The sequence below is a fragment of the Chiloscyllium plagiosum genome, unplaced genomic scaffold, assembly GCF_037043375.1.
Source record: "Chiloscyllium plagiosum isolate Xiang-an unplaced genomic scaffold, Cpla_swu_hap1 HiC_scaffold_6, whole genome shotgun sequence".
Taxonomy (NCBI): domain Eukaryota; kingdom Metazoa; phylum Chordata; class Chondrichthyes; order Orectolobiformes; family Hemiscylliidae; genus Chiloscyllium; species Chiloscyllium plagiosum.
In genome coordinates, this window is record NW_028270144.1 from 74691070 (window position 1) to 74713799 (window position 22730).

The 22730-nt window shown below is 42.8% G+C and overlaps 1 protein-coding gene across 1 annotated transcript in view; it reads left to right on the plus strand.

The window, feature by feature from the left end:
* Nucleotides 1-22730, plus strand: part of LOC122550661 (PC3-like endoprotease variant B) — an 889929-nt gene that overhangs the window by 813072 nt on the left and 54127 nt on the right. The window contains exon 16 of the mRNA XM_043691743.2: nucleotides 2408-2593. Coding sequence (XP_043547678.1) covers nucleotides 2408-2593 — 186 coding nt within the window. The remainder of the gene's footprint in view (nucleotides 1-2407; nucleotides 2594-22730) is intronic.

Here is a 22730-nt window from a genome sequence, read left to right on the forward strand (position 1 = left end):
AAGTCCCTGCACCAGAATGGTACTGCTAATCATTGACACATTTTGGAGTGAAAATTCATTTCTTTGGGCTGATGGAAACAGACAGTATTGGATTGGTTGCTGATTATGTACAATTCAATATTAGATGTAGTGTATAATAGATGGTCAATCCCATGTCATTTTGTTCTGCTTCCTTGGATAATGTTTAATTCTTTGATGTAACATTGATGCACTACATCCTTGATTGCCAAGAACCAGGTGCAACCCTGCAAACACATTTTCTCACCAGCAGAAGCATTATATATAGTTTTTCCCCATTGTTTTGTAGTTTAAGAGGTAAGAATTAAAAGGAATAAATACTGGTAGCCCCCCCAATGTACTTTTATTTCTGCATATAAAGATTGGTATTTCTTGATATCTGACTACCGACTTTCTGATGTCAACAGTTCCCATGAGATTTTCAAAGTTAGTTCTGTTTGCATCCCTCTAAAATTTTAGCAGTTTTTTTTTCTAGCATGACAACCTGTAAAGAAAGAATGTTCAGATTGAATGGAGTTCAAGCCTACAAGTACTGGACCTGTTCAAGAAGAACATTAGTATCCCCTCCCACTCTCCTCCTCCCCCAGCCCTCAGGACCTACATGAAGTCTTTGAAGCAAAGCAGTGACCCAAACTGGTCCCTCTGAGCTGCTCCTCATTAAGATGAGACCTGAGGACTAATTTCAGGAAATCCTCAGACTGACCTCTGACTCTCCGCAGTTACTGCACTGTTTCCCACCTGTAGTCAGACATTTTCAGCTTCTACACAATGATATTTTGAATAGTATTGCAGTACCATGATACATGATGATTCTTAAGTCTTGTCTTGGCTCCAGATGAGATGATTTTGCTTCATCACCGAACCTCCACCCTGAATGCACGTCAGTTCAGGTGACTTGGCAAATCAAACTGAGACTTGATGATGCTTGTACTGCACAATTTGTGCAAACATTTACCCTGAGAATTATAATACAATAAAGGAATGATTAAATATAAGCCATAGGTCTCAGAATGTTCAAAGGGCACAGTCAACAACATGATTTTTTATATCAACTTTTTTTTATCAACGTTTTGGATTTGACTTTCACATATGAAATTAAAAATTCTACCTGATAGATTGAGTGGTAATGGTAATTCAACTCAATAACAATGAGGCATGATTGAGTAATACTTGTTATGAACTCAGGCAAGACCATCAATTATTATGATACGAGTAGAAATAGCAATGTGTTTCTTTTGTTTTTCAGAATCCACAAACCTAGATATTCAGTAAGCCAATCAATCCATTAGGTCATGGGTTGAAATCAAAGTAATTTTACTGAACAAAAATCAAATAAATAAATAAACATCATAAATACACTTTAAATTAAATTGTTAGTTCCATTATTGACATTAAAAGTATAATTGACACAGTTATTTAATTGCTAACCCAAACTTGTCAGCTCAAATTTTCTTCCACACTCATTTGACTTAGTCCCTCAAAACTCAAGTCAGATACTTATTTAAAAATTGAAAGATTAACCTGTTGGTCAGAATACAGATTTAAAGATTCTTTTAAGGGCAGAGATTTCTTGGACTTAGTTAGAATCATAGCATCCCTATAGTGTGGAAGCCAGCCATTCGCCCAACAAGTCCACACCAACCCTCTGAACAGCATCCCACCCAAACCCACTCCCTATCCTTTCCCTGTAACCCTGCAATTCCCATGGTTATTCCACCTCACTTGCACATCCCAAGACACTTTAGGGCAATTTAGCGTGGCCAATCCACCTAACCTGCACACCTTTGGACTGTGGGAGGCAACCAGAGCACCCGCGGAAGCCCACGTAAATGCAGGAAGAATGTGCAAACTTCACATAGATAGTTGCCTGAGGGTGGACTCAAGTGCTTCCTGGCACTATGAGACAGCAGTACTAACGACTGAGGTACCATGCAGGCCTGGATAGGGTTTTCTTTATTTCTCTCTCTGTCCTTGTCCCCGCACCTTCTTGCTTTTAAAATGTCTCTTGAAGAGATCAACTTCTGAACTCCTTCCTTCCAAAGGCACATGGGCCATCACAAATTGATGAGACATTAATCATTTGGACATTGCTGGCATGAACACTTCATACACCCAGCAAATCCTTTTATCTTCAGTAGCTTCCAGTATTCAGTCATCATAAGGGCCAATTTCTCCTTAGAGAGAGAGGTGAGCATCAACACACCTCAGGCAAAGCGTGCAGTTGAGAAGGACAGTCATTCATGATAACTTCAGCCACTGTGGGAATTGGAGCAACATAGTTGGCATCATTCTGCATCAGAAAGCAACCTTCCAGCAACTGAGCTAACCAACTCCTAGTATTGAGTAAACTGTGTTGTCACATTTTGTAAATGCTTTGATTCTTTTTCAGGTCACTGTCACCCTGTCAAGCATCTGTCGTGGTAATCTTGAAATTTCTCTCACCTCTCCATTTGGTACCAAATCAAAGCTACTTGCAGTCCGTTACTTTGATGAAAGCCAAGAAGGACTGAAAAACTGGACGTTCATGAGTGTCCATTTTTGGGGAGAGAATCCCAATGGAGCATGGAGTCTTGAAGTGAGTACATTTTTATTATTTTCCTTGCTTTGTTGATCTTCAAGATCCTCCTATGTGGTGAAAGCATTTTGCAATTCCCCATTCACCTTCCATGTCTTGGTAATGATATCTTGATTCATCAGTTAATATAAGAACTTGTAAATGATGGACTGCTATATAAATTCAAGTCACAAGTCTGAAATAAGACAGAATATTCTGCATGTGCTTGGATGGGAATAACTCCAACAACATTCAGGATGAACATCATCATCCAGGACAAATTGCAGGGCCAACTGCCTGGGTTGCTGGGTCAAAATCTTGGAACTCCTGCCTTAATAACATTTTTGGTGTACCTATGCATGATGGACGACAGGGTTCAAGAAGGCAGCTCATCACCATCTTATCAAGAATGGTTAATAATTGCTGGCCTAAAATGTCTACATCTTGTGAACAAACAAGTAAAATTTAAAAAGCTGTGGCTAAAATGTTTCTCTTTATTTTCTTTGCATTAAGGTCAATGTTTGTTGCACCTTTTTGATTTGTTTAATACCCAACAGATACATTCTTGTGATCTTTGGCCTTTAATATTTCAAGCCTTTCATCATTTAATTAATATTTGGATCTGTCCACTTGTTTAAATGATTCACTCTCCTGCTGGAGGTACCAAATTGTATACCACTGGAACTACCAGACCACTCCAGCACTGGAGCTCCCAGGCTGCTAAGCACTGCCACTGTTTAATCACCAAAGCTACCTCAACCCTTCCAGCACGGCAGCTGTACTATTTAGCATTGCCCATAACAATGAAATAATATGAAACTAGAGACCTTTGGAATCACTTAATAGTAATATTTTTAAAAATGTATCATTAAATCTGCAACAGAAGAGACGAGGTAGTGGAGTGAGGCGTTATATATGTTGATGGAATCTGCAGCTTATGAAACAGCTGAAGGTTGCAAGTAGACCAAGTTATCATTTCACCACTTACACTCAGCACCATAGCAATTAAAGCAACTCTGATTTAATCGAAAAATTGCAGTATGTAATTCATTTATTTCCAGACACATAATGAAATAGCAGAAGTTTCCCAGGAATATATTATTGCATTGTGTCAAAAGTGATATTTTCCTTTCTCCCATTTCAAATAGAATGAAATTCTTTCCATTTTAAAGACACTTCATTAGCTGCACACTTAAAAATTCATTAACACAGCATACAATTAACTTCATTTTAAAAACCACACTTATTAAATGTTTAATTAACTTAAAATCTTAAAATACCATTCAACTACACAGAAGATATTTATGACTTAAAGATATTCAAAGTGTTGAAAGCATAGAGTCATAGAGATGTACAGCATGGAAACACACCAACTCATCCGTGCCGATCAGATCTCCTAAATTAATCTAGTCCCATTTGCCAACATTTAGTCCATATCCCTTTAAACTCTTCCTATTCATATACCTGTCCAGATGCCTTTTAAATGTTGGGGAGATGGTGGAGGCTGGTACAATTGCAACATTTAAAAATTAAAAATCCCACAACACCAGGTTTTCGTTCAATAGCCGTGTCCTAAAAGCTTGTATTTCCAAATAAACCTGTTGGAGTATAACCTGGTGTTGTGGGATTTTTAACTTTTAAATGTTGTAATTGTACCAGCCTCCACCACCCCTTCCAGTAGTTCATTCCATACATGCACCACCCTCTGCATGAAAATGTTGCCCCTTAGGTCCATTTTGTATTTTTTTCCCCTCTCAAACCTATGCCAGAGACAGCTGACTTAGCATGCTGAATTATCCCAATTCTGTGAATGTATTACAGGTATTAATTCAACTTCTTCATAAACTATCACCTGAGTCTGGAGATTGGATTGCAGCTGGATTCACTGGCAAGTCTTTTTTAAAAATAATATGTGCCAGCCAAGTTTTCACAAACCAGCACAGAGGAATTGCATGGTAAACTCCCTAGGTGCGAAGGTAATCTCCAGTTGGTAATGTGGAACGTCTATATAACCACAGCCAACACAGTAAACAGAATCAGAAGTATCTCATCAGATTTATAGTAGAAATTATGGCTGAATATAATGGCTCAATAATACCGTTCTGTCAGAACCTGAAACTTCAAAAGTATTATCCAGACATTTTTCAGTGACTACCCATGTAGCATTTCCAAACTTAGATGTTTATGTGATTCATGTGCTGGAGGTATATATGAATTGTGTTGCTGAATTCTGCCAGCTCTCTGGGAGACATTCTGAAAAAAGGTCAACCTGAGGAGCAGGATGTTCAGCCTCTGAAATGAAGCGCAGCCTGTGATGTCAAACAGTGACAGGTGCTGATTAGGTGACAAATCGCCATTTCGGACCTCACAGGTACTGTTAGCAACTTCACTTAACCATTCCCAAATAAGGGATCCCCTCCCCACAACTGCAATTTAAAGGGATCTCATGAAGCCTCCAAATGAATTGCTTTTCATTTTCCTTTGCTGCTGCAGAATGATTGCAAATATTGTGCATGATGTTCTTGAAGGAGTTTGGAAAACTTCTGGATTGACAAAGAACTAGCACTGAAGTTGGGTGAGGGGGACAGAGAGGGGCTAGAAAGCCTGCCAGTAATAGAAACATGGATTTAATATGTTCTTGGACTGCGGCGCAGCTTGGGGAGGGAGCATATGCGGCAGAGTAGGCAAAGTGTGCAGAGAAGGAAGGGGGAAGAAATGCTCTTGATGGAAGACTGGGCCACCAGTACCACCCAACCTGTCAATACCACACCACCGTGCACACCCCCCCCCCCCCCCCCCCCCCCCCACCCCAACAAAACCAAGTCCTACTTTTATCTCAGTCAGAAGTACTGCCTGAGGTAGTGGCGATACACCAAGTAGGTCTCCCTGAGTTGTGCCACCTTCTGCAACTGGACCAAAGGCTCAAACCAAGGAGAAGAAGACATTGCCAGCAGCCATGAAAATTGCCATGGTCAGTTTCTATACCAGAGACCTTTCTGGTGATGTTTTGACATTTCAACATTCTCCATGCACCACTGTATTAATGATGTGACAGAAACTCTGTACACGAGGAGAGTGATCTTCACAATCTACTCCCTTACTGCAGGAGCAGGGGAAATGGGAATTAGGCTTTGCTAAGCTAGCAGGGAGCTATTAACTGTAATACATGTGGCTCTGTAGGTCACAGTTTAATGGGGAGATAAGGGTTACCACTCCATGACTTTGCAGTCGGTGTGCACCTTACCTGGGGGATCCTCTTGATTATCACCAGCAACCAAGATACAGTTATCGTATGCATTTCCCAACATTGTTGGGTCACTATGTCAAACAGAAGTTGCCCACACATGATTGCCACCTTCTGCCAATCACATATGGCAGCCTCATTATGACAGAGTGTGTCGCTGGTAAAGCACAGCCGGTCAGGCAGCATCCAAGGAGCAGAAGAGTCAACATTTCGGACATATACCTTTCATCAGGAATGTTGAGTTGGGGGTTGGGGGGAGGAGGTTGCCCAGGGGGGCTCAAAGATAAATAGGAGGGGGGGTGGAGCTGGGGGAAGGTAGCTAGGAAGGCTATAGGTAGATGCAGGTATGGGGGTGATGGTGATAGATCAGAGCGGAGGGTGAAGCGGATAGTTGTGAAGAAAGATGGAGAGGTAGGACAGTTCAAGATGGCGGTGCTGAGTTGAAAGGTTGGATCTGGGATAAGTTGGGGTGAGGGGAGATAAGGAAACTGGTGAAATCGACATTTGATACCATGTGGTTGGAGGGTCCCAAGGCAGGAGATAAGGTGTTCTTCCTCCAGGCGTCGGATGGCTAGGATTTGAGGATGGAAGACTTGCACATCCTTGGCAGAGTGAGAGGGGGAATTGAAGTGGTCAGCCACAGGGCGGAGGGGTTGTTTAGTGCATGTGTCCTGAAGATGTTCTCTGAAATGTTCCAAAGGTTGGCATCCCATCTTCCCAGTGTAGAGGAGACCACATTGAGAGCAACAGACACAGTAGATGAGGTGTTTGGATGTGCAGGAAAATCTCTGCTGGATATGGAAAGATATTTTGGGGCTTTGGATGGAGGTGAGGGGGGAGGGAGGTGTGGCACAGGTTTTATACGTCCTGCAGCTGCAAGGGAAGGTGGCGGGGATGGAGGGTGGATTGATGGGGGTTGTGGACCAAACAAGGGAGTCTTGGAGGAAATGGTCTCTGTGGAATGCTAAAATGGGTGGGGAGGGAACTATATCTGGTGGAGTCTGACTGTAGGTGGTTGAAATGGTGGAGGATGATGCAATGTTTTCTGGAAATTGGTGGGATGGTAGGTGAGGACCGGAGGGGGGGGGGGGGGGGGGGGGGGGGGGGGAGGTTCTATCCTTGTTGCGGTTGGAGAGGTGGGGTTCAAGGGCAAAAGTGCAGAAAGTACAGGAGATGCTGGATGGAATTGTTCACCATGTGGGACCCCCTCCTATTTATCTGTCAGCCCCCGGGCTCCCTCCCCCCATTTCTGATGAAGGGCTTATGCCTGAAATGTCAACGCTCCTGCTCCTCGGATGCTGTCTGACGTACTGTGCTTTTCCAGCACCGCCCTTTTTGACTCTGATCTCCAGCATCTGCAGTCCTCACTTTCTCCGAGCTCGCTATGACAGCCAAGCTTCCAGGAGAAACAGGAAGCAAGTCATCAGCACCCTGAACTGATGCCTGGACTACCCCCAGCTTGTAGCCACCAGTATTCACTGCAGTATGTCTCCATGTTTACAGTGGTCTGCTTTTGACTACCAGACATGCAGAGGGCACTTCACACAGAACAGGAAATGGAGAATGAAGGGACAGAAGAAAGGAAAGGGAAGATGAGGTATCTGCAACCCATTCACTGTGGACAGGCAGTCTGTGCGTGGAGTCTGGTTTCCCTGTACTTTCATCCCCACATTTTCACAGTTGCAATTTTTAAAGCCTTCAGCTGTCGACCTTTAATGCATACTTTTGACTCAAGCCATGATGCAAAACTACTGTTAACAAAAAATTCCATCCCAGTTTAATCCAGTAATAACTATAAAATGAACTGTGCACACTAATTCATTCCTTGGTTGCCTGTTCCATGGATGCTTGTACCTGGCCTCATGCTCCTGTGCAGTCCTACTCCAGTGGCTGCAAGAAAGCTGGTGGGATCTTGCTAACCTCTACTGGGAGGGATTGCAGATGCCCTGGTAGGAAGCACTTAAATTGCTTTGGGCTTTGTCTGCTTTGGATGAAACCACCTTGGCATGGCGTGGTACACTAAACTGATTGCTGACAAACAACAGCAAGGGCATTGACAGACTGGCACTGGTGGGCCTACAAAGCCTGCCATCCTGAGAGGTAGGTTTCTGTAGGTTGGAGCCACTGGCACTTGGTTGGGCAGCACCACATTGATTCGAGTAAACTATCTGAGCTATTTGCAATTGCTGAGAATCTGTACATGCCATTGCACAGTAGTATCCACAGCCAGGGAGAGCCTCTATTGCACTAAATTGGGCTGGCATGTTTTTGGTATCTAAACAAACATCTCCCTCTGATCCTCCTGTCTCTCAGGTTAAGCCTGAACCCAAACAGGTAGAGAAAGTGACCAAGACTCACAACACTTTTCATTGTTTATTGTAATGTTGGTAAATCTACAAACTGTGTTTCCCTTTTAAATTAAATAAATACTTACACACAAGCTCACAAATACCCTGCTCCTTTCCTGAAGTTCATTCAGTTTCAGTCACAAGTCCTTGAGACATCACTGTTTTTGGCTACTGCTTTGCCCTTGTTCAGTTCAGCTGCTACCACTGTATTGAAAAATGCTTTCTTTAAAAAACCTAAAACTCTCACTTAGAACATATTTGACATTGTCACACTTTTTATTGAGCAGTCTATTAACATATAACTTCAGTTTTGATGGGAAATTATCCTGTTATATCAGTTTTGTTTTACTTCAAAGTCTCTTAAGGATTAGCATTTGCACGAAATGTGGTCCTTTCAGTTGCAATGGCTCCTAATCTGCAGAAGGTACAGCTCAATAGTTTGTATGCGTCTCCTAATTGTGTGCTTGGTGCCTGTGCACTAAAAATATTAGATAGTGTGTGCATGTTGGGTTTTCCATATTCTGTATTATTCTAGGAGAAAGAGTTTGACCAATTTCTGAAAACCCTCCATCACATTAGCTTTTACCTTTAAATGTTGGCTTATTTTAAATTGAAAGGATTCTTGCTGAATGACCAGTTACAATGTCAACAAGAAAAGGTTTCATAACCTCAGTCTGAGCTTCCATAAGATAGAAGAACAGAATTGGGCCATTCGACCCATCAGGTTTGTGCCATTATTCAATCAATTCCATTCTCCTACCATCTCCCATTATTTTTGATGCCTTTACCAATCAAAAACCTATCTATCTCTGTCTTAAATACAGTCAATGGCTTGGCCTCCACAGCTTTCTGTGACAACAGGTTCCACGGATTTATCACCCTTTGGCTGAAGAAATTTCTCTTCATCTCAGTTCAAAGGGATTGTTTTCTTCCCTTTGATGCTGTGTCTTCAGATCTTAGTCTCTCCTACCTAACGGAAACATCTTCTCCACATCCACTCTATCCAGGCTTCTCAGTATTCTGTAGATTTCAATCACATCCCTCCTCATCCTTCTAAACTCCATTGAGTACAGGTCCAGAGTACTGCTCTTCAAGTGACGAGTCCTTCATCCCTAGGATCATTCTTGTAAACCTCCTCTGGATTGCCTCCAACACCAGCACATCCTTCCTTAGATATGGACTGCAAATCTGTTTGCAATCAACTCTGACCAGAGCCTTACACAGCCTCAGCAATATTTCCCTGTTCTTGTACCCTAGTCCTTTCGAAATGAACTAGCCTCCTAAGTCTCTTTGTGCTTAAGATTTTCAAAGCCTTTCCCCATTTAGAAAACAGTCTGTGCCTCCCTTTTTCCCACCAAAGTGTATACCCTCACACTTTACCACATTGTATTCCATCCAGAACTTCTTTGGCCATTCTTCTCCTCTCCAAGTCCTTCTGCAGCTTTCCCACTTCCTCAACACTACCTGTCCTTCTACTTATCTTTGTGTCATCTGCAAACTTAGCAATAACACCCTCAGTTCCTTTATTCAGATCGTCAATGTATAACGTGAATAATTGTGGTCCCAAAACTGATCCCGAGGGAACTCCACGAGTCACTGGCTGATATCCTGAAAAAGATTCTTTATCGCCACTCACTGCCTTCTGCCAGTCAGCCAATCCTCTCTCCATGCCACTACCTTACCCCTAACACCATGTGTTGTTCTCTTATTTAGCAGTCCACTGTGCAGCACCATGCCAAAGGCCTTTTGGAAAACCAAATAGATCACGATATTTCCTTTATTGGTCAGTGCATTGAGTTTCGGGGTTGGGAGGTCATTTCGCTGTACAGGACATTGGTTAGGCCACTTTTGGAATACTGCATACAATTCTGGTATCCATGCTACAGGAAACTTGAAACTCAGAAAAGATTTACAAGGATATTGCTAGGGTTGGAGGATTTGAGCTATACGGAGAGGCTGAAAAGCCTGGAGCTATTTTCCTTGAAGCATCAGAGGCTGAGGGGTGACCTTATTGAGGTTTATAAAATCATGAGGGGCACGGATAGGGTAAACAGACAAGGTATTTTCCCTGGAGTGGGGGAGCCCAAAACTAGGTTTAAGCTGAGAGGGGAGAGATTTAAAAGGGACCTAAGGGGCAACTTTTCATGCAGAGGGTGGTGCATGAATGGAATGAGCTGCCAGAGGAAGTGGTGGAGGCTGATACAATTACAACATTTAAAAAGCATCTGGTATACGAATTGAAAGGGTTTAGAGGGACATGGGTCAAATGCAGGCAAATAGAACTAAATTTATCTTGGATATCTGGTTGGCATGGACGAGTTGAACTGAAGGGTCTGTTTCTGTGCTGTGCATCTCTATGATGTCCACTGACTAATCCTTTGTCTAACTTTCTCATTACCTCCTCAACAAATTCTAACAGACTTTTTAGGCCTGGCCTTTCCTTGATGAAGCTGTGTTGATTCAGCCCTATTTTACCAAGCACTTCCAAGTACTCCACAATCTCATTGTAAATAATGGACTCAAATATCTTCTCTACAACTGAGGTCAGGCTCACCAACCTTTAATTTCCCATCTTCTGCTTCCTTCCCTTCATAAACAGGGTTGCTATATTAACTCTTTTCCAGTCCTCTGTGACCCTCCCTCACTCCAATAATTCCTGAAAGACCATACCAATGCCTCTACTATCTCCTCAGCAACCTCCTTCAGAACTCTGGAGTGCACTATCTGATCCAGACTATTTATCTGCCTTGAGGCATTTCAACTTGTCTAGCAGCTTCTCCTTAGCGATGGCCACTACATTCACCTCTGCCCTCCGACTGTCTTAAAGTTCTGGTTTGCCATTGGTGTCTTCCCCCACAAAAACTGATGCAAACTAGCTCCTCAGTTCCTATGCCTGGCTCATCCTGATATTTCATTTTCTCTCCACTTACTGCGTTTTTATTTATCCTCTGGTGGTTTTTAAAGGCTTTCAAATCCATTGGCTCCCCACTAACCTTCACCCATTGTATGTTTTTTCTTTTGCTTTTAAGTTGTCCTGACTTGCCTTGTCAGCCATGGTTGCTTCACCCTCCCCTTGGTATGTTTCTTCTTCTTTGGCATGAAATTCTCCTCTGCCTCCTGATTGATCCCCAAAGTCTCCTGACATTGCTGCTCCACTTTCTTCCCTGCTGGGCTCTCTTTTCTATCAACTCTGGCCAGCTCCTACTTGTCTTTGTAGTTACCTTTACACATTTGTAATTCTGTAACATCTGATTCCAGCTTCTTGCTCCCAAACTGCAAGGTGAATTCTATCACATTATAGTCACTGTCTCCCAGAGGTTCCTTCAATTTAAGTTCCCTAACCAAGTCCACACCATTACACATCACCAAATTCAGTATTGCCTCTACCACAAGCTGCTCCAAAAAAACCATCTTGTGGACATTCCACAAATGCTTTGGATCCGCTACCAATCTCATTTTCCCAGTCCACCTCCATATTGAAGTCCCCACGATTATTGGAATTGTGCCTTGCTTACTTGGCTTTTCTATCTCGTGATTTATTTTCAGCCCCGCATCCTAAGTACTGCTTGGAGGCCTGTACACAACTCCCATCTAGATCTCTTTTCCTTTTCGGTTCCTCAACCCTACCCACACAGATTCAGAAGAGCTCACCATTTCCCCAGAATGGGTGTCAATATCTCATGAACTTCAATCTGTTTCTCCAACATCAATCTTTGAGCCACATTTTGACCTCTTATTTTGTTGAGCATTTGTCAATTTGCTCATTGGACAGGTAGCAATACAGAGACGATTACCTTTTTGGTTCTGTTTTTTTAACTCAGTCTCTAGCTACTCATGTTCCCTCAACAGAGCCTATTTCCTCTTTCAACCCATATAGTTGGTATCTACATCGACCACAATAACTGGATTGTTCCCCTCCCACTTGAAGTTCCTCTGCAGCCCAGATGAGATATCTTGAACCAGTGCACCAGGCAGGTAACACAGTCTTCTGGACTGTCAATCCTGGCCACAGAAAACTGTGTTTATTCCCCTGACTATACTATCTCCAATTACAATTACATTTCTCTCTACTTCCCCTCTCTTGAATGGCTACCTGTACCATGGTGCTACGTTCAGTTTGCTCATCCTTCCTATAACTCCTGCTAAGAGTAACAAAAAGACGGGGTACTGGGCTAATGGTCAGATACTTGGTAGTGTGGATGAGCAGAGGGATCTTGGTGTCCATGTACACAGATCTCTGAAAGTTGCCACCCAGGTAAATAGTGCGGTGAAGAAGGCATATGGCGTACTGGCTTTTATTGGTAGAGGAATTGAGTTCTGGAGCCCTGAGGTCATGTTGCAGTTGTATAAGACTCTGATGCGGCTGCATCTGGAGTATTGTGTGCAGTTTTGGTCGCCATACTATAGGAAGGATGTGGAGGCACTGGAACGGGTGCAGAGGAGGTTTACCAGGATGTTGCCTGGTATGGTAGGAAGATCGTATGAGGAAAGGCTGAGGCACTTGGGGCTGTTTTCATTGGAGAAAAGAAGGTTTAGGGGTGACTTGATAGAGGTGTACAAGATGATTAGGAGCTTAGATAGGGTTGACCATGAGAACCTTTTTCCATGTATGGAGTCAGCTATTACGAGGGGGCATAGCTTTAAATTAAGGGGTGGTAGGTATAGGACAGATGTTAGGGGTAGATTCTTTACTCAGCGAGTCGTGAGTTCATGGAATGCCCTGCCAGTAGCAGTGGTGGACTCTCCCTCTTTATGGGCATTTAAACGGGCATTGGATAGGCATATGGAGGATAGTGGGCTAGTGTAGGTTAGGTGGGCTTGGATCGGCGCAACATCAAGGGCCAAAGGGCCTGTACTGCGCTGTATTTTTCTATGTTCTATGTTCTATGTTTTCATCCACACAGAGTAAGAATCTCAAACCCATTAGAGAAGCTCAAGGGCTGAGACTCCTTCAGCTCTACTTCCTACATCTGTCTACCTGCCTCGGTTATAGTCACAACCTCCTGTCCTTGATCACTGACCAAATTTGACATAATTAATCTAAGGGGTCATACTGTCTCCTGATACACAGCATTGAGGTAGCTCTTCCCCTTCTGATGTGTCACTGTCTTTGAACCTCAGATTTCAGCTGATCAGCTCTGAGCCAATGGAGCATTAAGATATTTGGTGGTTTCTGTCTGTGTTATAATGGAAGCTGAGTCATTGAACACCAGTGCACCAACATGTTTTTTATTTATTCATTTTTTGTAGAATTTGGGTGTCGCTGGCGAACCAGCTTTTATTGTCTGTCCTTAGTCGCTCTTGAGAAGGTGAAGGTGAGCTGCCTTCTTGAACTGCTGCAGTCCACCTGCTGTAGGTTTACCCACAATGCCATTAGGGAGGTAATTCCAGGATTTTGGAAGTGGAGATGTTACTATGTATCTGCTGGCCTTCTCCTTATAGATGGAAGTGGTCATGGGTTTGGAAGGTGCTATCTAATGATCTTTGGTGAATTTCTGCAGTGCATCTTGTGGATAGTACTCACTGCTGCTACTGAGCATTGAAGGTGGAGGGAATGCATGCTTGTGGATGCGATGCCAATCAAGCAGTCTGCTTTGCCCTGGATAATGTCAGGCTTCTTGAGTGTTGTTGGAGCTGCATTCATCCAGGCAAGTGGGAATTATTCCATCACACTCCTGACTTGTGCCTTGTAGACAGGCTTTCAGGAGTCAGGAGGTGGGTTACTCACTGCAGTATTCCTAGCCTCTGATCTGCTCTTGTAGCCATTGTATTTAGTGGTGATTATAGTTGAGTTTCTGATCAATGATAACTCCCAGGATGGTGATAGTGGGGGATTCAGTGATGGTAACACCATTGAATGTCAAGGGACGGTGGTTACATTGTCTCTTATTGGTCATAGCCTGGCATTTGTGTGGCACAAATGTTACATGCCATTTGTGAGCCCTAGCCTGAACATTGTCCAGATCTTGTTGCATTTTGACAAAGAACACGGTTGGGCCTAAGACACTATCCTGAGGAACTCCTGCAGAGATGTTCTGCGGCTGAGATGACTGAGCTCCAACAGCCATGACCATCTTCCTATGTGTCAGGTATGACTCTAACCACCGATTCCCATTGATTCCAGTTTTGTTGGGGGTCCTTGATCCCACACTCGGGCGACTGCAGCCTTGATGTCAAGTGCTGTCACTCTCACCTCACCCCTGGAATTAAGCTCTTTTGTCCTTGTTTGAATCAAGGCTGTAATGATGTTAGGAGTTGAGTAGCACTGGCAGAACCCAAACAGGGGAGGTGGGGGGGGGCAGAGTCACTGAGTAGGTTACCTCTGAGCAGGTGCTGCTTAATAGCACTATTGAGGATACCTTCAATCACTTTCCTGATGATCGAGAGTAGACTGATGGAGTGGTAATTGGCCAGGTTGGATTTGTCCTGCTTTTTATGTATAGGACACACTTGGAAAATTTTCCACAATGTTGGATAGATGCCAGTGTTGTAACTGTACTGGAAGTACTCAGCTGGGGAGCAGCAAGCCCTGGAGCATAAGTCTTCAACTAGAATCATAAAATCCCTACAGTGCAGATAAAGGACATTTGGCCTATTAAGTCTGCACTGAACCTCCAAAGAAAATCCTAACCAGATCTACTCCCCCATCCTATCCTCATAAGACCACATTAATCATGGTTATTCCTCCTAGCCTACACATCCCTGGATACTATGTGCAATTAGGCACAGGAAATCTACCTAACCTGCAAATCTTTGGACTGTGGGAGGAAATTGGAACACCCAGACAAAACCCACACAAACACACAGACTACTGGGTCATTAAACACTGCTTTGGAGTTGACCATCTCTTTCTCTGTGAGAAACCCTGTGCCAAATTGGAACTGACTCCTCCATGTTCCTTGGCAGGAGTGACAGCAGGCTATGTGGCAAGTCTACCAAATTTGCCAAGCATTTTAGTGTGTATGCCCACGAGCATTCTCCTGTATATCATCTTATCTGGATCTCCTGCAGCTGAACTCAGCAACATTTTCACCTTATGGCACATTGGCATATACTATGTCTTCTCCTGTCCTGGCTGCTGTGATATAAGATGTGTGATTTTTTTAATATATGTAACATATATTCATTTATTCTAGATCTTGAATATTGAACTAGTGACATGTGGGTTTTGGATATGTAAGTGAGAGGATTTAATGGTTAACTTGTCAATATTTCTAGAACAATAGATTTTTTCTAAAACCAGAATGAGAAAGTTTGTTACTGGAGTGCTAATGGAAATTTGCTTGCTTTTGGAAAGTTCAACATGTTGACAGAGTGAACACTAAAGAACATAAACCTACTTTCAGTTTGTTTGTTTTTGCATGGGGAAGCACGTGTCAGTTGGACAGCTTTTGGTTTCAGTTCACGGATGTCTCAGTTGAAATTGGATGTATGAAACAGATCTCCTGGAACAAGGAGTTAGTTCAGAAGCATTAGAAACATTAGTCAGTGTAAGGGTTTATTTTGAAATTCTAGACCTGAAGTTTTTAGTTAAGGGCTTATTTGAAGCTGAAAATGTCTAAGTTCAGTTGTATGAATATTTGAGGAAGAGTTATCAAACTCTCAAGACCAGGAATTGAAAGCAACAGTTCAGTCAAACCTATAGTTGTGGAAAAAATGGGAAATCGCTCTGCTACCTTATTACTGTTAAGAGATGCCATTGGAATATATGGAGTGATGTATTTTTACTGCATGTTTTGAATATTTTCAAATTGTGTTAAATAAAAATAGCTTGATGTTTTTAATTTTTTTCCTTTTGCATAATGAACTTTTGTTTTATTGTGAGAACCTGATTTAGATCATTGCATACTTGTGTTTCAGTGAAAGAGCGCTTTATTCAATAAATCAAAATATGATCTATCAAGCCAGGTTTTAGTCTGGAATCTAACTTGCCCAGTAATAAGATCAGCTGGTATCATATCACTGCAGTCACCTCATGTCTGGTGGCTCACCGCATCTTGATGTCAGTTTTATTTTCTTATTGCAAACATATTCATAAACTATCTACATGTATATTACAAAATAAAATAATTAGACATTATGTAAAGTATAATAAAATATCACAGTTCTCAGATGAGCATTTTGCACTATTATCTGCGTCAATCCAAACAAAAAATTTGATTATGAACTAAATATGACAAGAACTATATGCATTACATTGCAACCCTGAGGTGTTCTGTAAGTTACCAATCACTTAGTACATTATGCTAGAAAGACCTTAGGCAGTGGTATTTCCTTAATAGCAGATGCCTCCAGTTTTAGTGCATCCCTCAGTATAAGTACCTCAGAATATTTCAATCTGCAACGTCCGGTCAAGGACAACTCTTTGTGCTGGAAGACCAACAGGTTTCAGGCAGACCAGATCGCCTCTTAAACAAAGTGGATGGTGTTCCGAATGCAGCTGATATTTTTCTTGGTGTGTGTTCCTGGGAAGATTGTGTCAAGCTTAGAGCTCCTCAGTACAAACTTTGACAAAAACCTCTGTAATCTCTCTCTGGGCCAGTCTTGCAAAGACCATTTGCAGAAGAACAAATGCCATGGCTCGTCACTACCACAGCATATGGTGGCACTAAGAGTCTATACTTGCATGAGCGAACTGATGGTGAGTGCCCTCTCGCTGCTAGCTCAGCTATAAGCTTGATGCTTGTCAGAAAGTTCTGACAATGAAGCGTTTGCCAAATAACTTTGATTGTCTGCTCAGGTAACTGTCTAACAGGGTTAGTCATCTAACTCCTTTTCCCACAAACCCTTCAGGATGTTCTGTGCTGATTACTAGCTGATGGTGTGTGGTCAATGGTGTTTTTCGGAACAGACATTTCCCATGAGGAGCAACTGAAATGGTACAATCCAACTAAGTTTCAACATTGCACATAATATGGCCAGACCCATTCTTCACAACACTGGATACAGGTGGAACCTCAGCACCAAGTGAAATTTGGTGGTGTGTACCAAGATTGATGCAGCCACGCACAAAAGTGGCCATCAAGGTAACATTGCGAATGTTTCTCCTCACTCTCCTGGGTTTTGTATGGGGTGCCACTATAGACAAGATAGAAGGTGGCACGGGTGACCGCTACGGTTTAGGTTCAGAGGATAGGTCAGACCTCACCAGCATCACACAACAAAGCCAAGAGAACCTGATACCTGATGACCAGATTTTCACCCACAATGGAGAGGGAGCATTGCTCCCACTTGCCCAGTTCTGGCCTCACCTTGACAATACCCTCCTCAGTTTTTAACAAATGCCCTTCTCCCTCTGAGCTATATGTCCAGCATCTTCAGGTAATCTGACCTGATGGTGAAACGGATAAAGGATTGGTCGGAACAGTTCACAACATAGCCTCACACTTGTCTCAGTTTATCATGGGTCTGAAGGCCAGTTTAAACTGGTTGTAGATGCTCATGCACTGACAGCAGACTGAGCAGAAAACTGTGACATTAGTCATGTACAGGGAGAGTTTGACCTGCAGACCTTCACTGCCTGGAATTGTCATTTCACTTAAACCTGCATCCTAATTGATGGTCACAGCAAAAGGCTCTACACAACACTCGAACAAGGTACAAGAGACCCTGCTTGACTCTAGTTTTGATTGGAATGCTGTGTCTGCTCATTCTTAGACTGTGCAGAGCAGTTGGGTGTTGTTACAGATTCCCTGTCCTGTTTGGCAGTGACCTTTGACAGAATTTGATAGTCCACATTCAGTACTGAGATTGGCTGCCAATTCCTAAGTTCCACTGTCTTCCAGCTTCCATTGTAGATGAGGATGAAGATGCTGACTTTCCTCATGCTGCTGGCCAGAAGCATATTCATATAAACGTTCCGCAGATCCTGGTCGATCAAATCCTGAAGGGTTGAGTACAATTTGGCCAATAGGCCGTCACTTCTGGGAGTCTTACCTTTTTCAAAGGAACTGGGGGCATTAGTCAGCTTGCCCAGAGTTAGTGGCTTACACTGTTAGTATACTGCCATCTGAGCCTCTGTGAAGAAAGGACAGGAATGACTGGGAGGCTGTGTCTGTCTGTGAGCTTTGCATCATACAGCTTCACGTTTTGCTGTTCCTCAAGCTGTCAAACAGAGATGATATTATTGAGCTACCTTTTTCTCTCAAGAGGTCAGCATGGACTAGTTGGACTGAAGGGTCTGTTGCCATGCTGTGCTAATGACAGAGGTCTCTTTGTGTACATTCTGGAAGAACAGGTGTGAGTATGTCTCATCCTGCTATGTGGAGTGGACCCTGGGCCAGAAGATTACTTGGAATCCTCCAACGCATACAGCAAGGCTGGTTCTCCACCTCTTGAAGTTTCTCCTTGACATTGACCCCTATCATCTGTCACATGAAAAGGCTTTGTGAGTTTTTATGGTGTTGGAATAATTCCACCTGCTTTTCTCACTCTTAATTCTGTGCTACATTCGGAGGTATATGCTCTGTCAGCATCTGAGCTGATGCATAATTCTTATTCAGAGCTCTGCTCTTGCTGATACCTTTCAGGATGAGGCTGTACTATCAGTCCACTTGGCTCTTCTTAGAGAAATGGAAGGAGGAATGTACGTCAACGAAAGAGGGTGGGGCAATGTTCACACAGTCCGTGGTCAAACCATTGCCACCGCCACACACTGCCTATCATGTCAAATATCAGGATATGATTGATGCAGTCAAGGCCTGGAACATGAGGGACACATCAAAGCCCCAAAACTGGGGTCAGGGCTTTAGGAGACCCCATTGTGCTTGAGCTAGGGTCCAGGGCCAGGAGCAGTGAACTGTTATTTCTGTCTCTGCCCTGGGTCAGATTAGAAAATAAGGCCTTTAGGCAGTAATGTATGATCAATTCAAATGTTCTTGGTCCTGTCAGATGCCAGCTGTCTCATTCTCTCTGTTGTCCCTCTGTCCTGCAAGAAAGAAGGAAGAATATCAGAGGGTGTTTTGCAATGCTGAATAGCTAAAAGGGTGTAAAATCTCTCGATGTGGATGTGAGACTGACAGCTTTGGCAGTTTTATGGGAATGGGATGGAGCTTCTGAATACTAGGCAGGTGTCCTGATTACTGATGGCTAATGGTAAATTGAATAGCAGGATAGTTTGGTGTTAATGTTGCATAAAGTGTAAGGGTTAATGAAGATTAATACCACCCAGATGATTATGTCATATGGACTTTTGGACAGAAGGATCTCAACAGATTTCATTTTCAATGCAGGAGTGCCTTCTAGATAAACCAGTAAGTGATTATCCTGAATTACACTAGACGAAGCAGACCTTGTAGCTCCCTGCGAGGGAGGGATAGTTGAGGGATTTGATATGTTGAGGAGGATAGTGGCAGCAAACCTATCTAAATCATGATCGTCAGTGAGTGGCGAGTTGTTCCAGGAACAGCGCGTGGTGAGATGGAGCTGGAACTGGAAGTGAGGAACATCATGGAGTTGGGCTGGTAGTTAATGAGGCAGGTTTGATAGAATACAGTGATAGAAACTGCTGGGATCCAAAAACATAACTTGCGCTGACTTCCTTCCATAAAAGCCTTTCTGAGACTGTTGCATCAGTTCCTCCAACCCGAGTACCTCTCCCCTTTAAGAAAAGCAAGCTGCCTTTAAGAAATGCAGGCTTGGTGTGTACCATGCTGGCTATGCCTGCAGCTGAATCCCTGGTCAGCATGCAGCTGGCATGCTATTCATTTCACTCTGGACTGCAGCACAAGGTTTGGAGGCAGCACAAGGTTTGCTGCTGCTGGGCGTTGAGTAGTTATGCATCACAGTCCAGTGCCTGCTAATGACCTCGGTCTAATTTTCTTTCCCATGTGAATTTTAAAGAAGGCTTCAGCAGATCCATCCAATGACTTCCTCAATTAGTTGAAGCAGTAGTTGGTCTTTCATACGACTGTCCAACCTCTTTGCATGTTGGGCTCACATTTCAATTTTTCTCTCACTCGACGTCTGTGAGCACATTTCAGAAAGAGAACGCTTGCCAGATCAATAAACATTGATTTCAGAGAAAAAAGATTCAAAGCAATAAATAAATCAGTGAAAGGAGTAATTAGTAAAAATAACTATTTAAAAGTGATAAGCAATGGATTTAACTAATTTAGCCTTTTCTTGAATTTTTGGACTCAAAGCAGGGCCGGAGAGAAACAGACTAGGTCCCAAGCCCTGATCACTAAGGAAGGGACTCAGTGAAGAAGATGGGTTTCACAAAGCCACAGTTTGGTTCACTTCTGGTGGTTTATGATTAAATTAGATTCCCTACAGTGTGGAAACAGGTCCTACAGCCCAACAAGTCCACACCGACACTCCGAAGAGTAACCCACCCAGACCCACTTCCCAATTTAGCTTGGCCAATTCACCTGACCTGCACATCTTTGGATTGTGGGAGGAAACCAGAGCACCCGGAGGAAACCCACGCAGACACAGGGAGAATGTGCAAACTCCACAGAGTCGCCTGAAGTGGGAATTGAACCCAGGTCCCAGGTGCTGTGAGGCAACAGTGCTAACCATTGAGCACCATGCAGCCCCTATATGTTGTGAGCTAACCTCCATAGAATTCACATGGAAGTGGGGGTGAGAAATGGGTTCCTTTACAGCCTGAGTTTTCTCCCTGGCATCCAGAACATGGATAGACTTTTGCTTGGTTGGAAGGGCAGGTGAAGGGAGGAGGAGGGAAAGGTTGGGTATGTGTTTGGCTCAGTCCTACTCACTCATCCATCAAAAACCAAAACTCACACCCCAGCCCCCACCCCATCACTCACTCACTTAGCCAACCACACCCATAATTCATTCATTCACCAACAACCCCAGTCACTCACTCACCCAACACAGTCACACTAATTCCAGACACTCACTGAGCCAGTCAGTCAATCTCTCACTCACTCCCAAAATGCTTATTCAATCCTCAATCCTGTCAGTCACTCAGTCACCCACCTACCTACCCATCTGACCCCACCCCCCCATGCACTCACCATCCAAGTCACTCATTGACCAAACTCCCCAGTCAATTACTCATTCCCCCTAACTCCCCAGTTACACACTCACTCATCCACCCAACTCCCTGCACTCACTCGCTCACACTCCCCTTCACAGAGATAGGCTGCCCCCACCCTATTCATCTCCCAAACCCTACATGTCACCTATCCAGTGCTAAACACATTTGCTTCCTCCTCCACCCCACAGACATGCAGTCATATGGACAGACGGATACATTTTGCGAAAGGCCTACCCAACTAAAATGGTGCACGGGAGTAGCATGGATCTTGCAACTGTTCTGAGTATCAGGTTTATTTCTAGGTTTTTTTTTTAGATTTCTTAAATTTTTGGAGGGATTTAGGCCACACATCTCATCCACAATCTGAGCTATAAATCTTCTCAAAAACCTTAAAGGGGCCAGTTTAGTTTGGGATTATGGTTGGGCCAAAGTGTCTGTTTCCATGCTGTATGACTCTATAACCCTCCAGCTTCCCCAAACTATATACCTCAATGGTATTTTTCATACTCAAAGAAAATGAAGTATGAGGTGGGGGACAATTGCCAGATAAAGAGGAGAAACATATAACACCAAAGATCTGTTGCTTTTCCTTGTCCCATCTCATGTAACCTGACTCCTCAGTTATATTACAAAGCTAAATAATTTCCAGCTCTGCATTTCGTCCATAAAATACTGCAGTTTTAAGGACTATTAATCTTTAAAGTGGTTTGTCTTTCCACTAGATCTTAAAATGAGGTGAGCTTATCAGACTACTTCAACTATTAATTCAGATCCAACAGATCATCAGGCTCAATCACCCTTCTAAGTCAATTCCTTTGGAGAATGTGATCTCAGAGGGGGGCAATGCAGTGAGCTGCAATAATAACACAGTTAAGCTACAACATTTGATTTAGTTGGCTTTAAGTACAAGCCTTCAAAGATTTAGCATTGAGTACAGATTTGCAACAGCCTAAATGAATAGAATAAATTGCCACTCGGTGTCTTGGTGGTCCAATATACTTTATCACAAAATGGCCCATTATGATCAGAATTCCTCTTTTGATAATTTTAGGGAATAAGTAGATACAAAGAGAAAAAGGAAATCACTACTGATGATTCAGCCTTGTTTAACATTGGTATGATAATTCCTACCCTTCCAGTCATGGTCTGATAAATAATAGCAAAAGGTGTATTAAGTCGATATTTTTACTAATTAAGGCCAAATACAATTGATGCGATTATGTTATACAGCACTCAGTGTCTACACATGCTGAGAAAGGTGAGCGTTTCATTCCAGAAAGATCTTGTTTTGAAGAGGTTAATGTGGGCTTCCCGTTTAAAGAATCACTCCAGCAATGATAAAAGTCTGGACCTCATCAGTAACTAAGCTTTTCTCTTTTAGTATTGAACTATTCACAAAAATTACTCATTGTACAATTGGTTTAATACATTTTTCAGCTTTTATATGGGCTAATTTGCATATTAGTGGCATTTCTTGCAAATGTGTATGATTGACTAATATTTATAGTTAACCCTAATAAAATTATTTTCTCATGAATCTTACTTTTCAAACTGTATTGT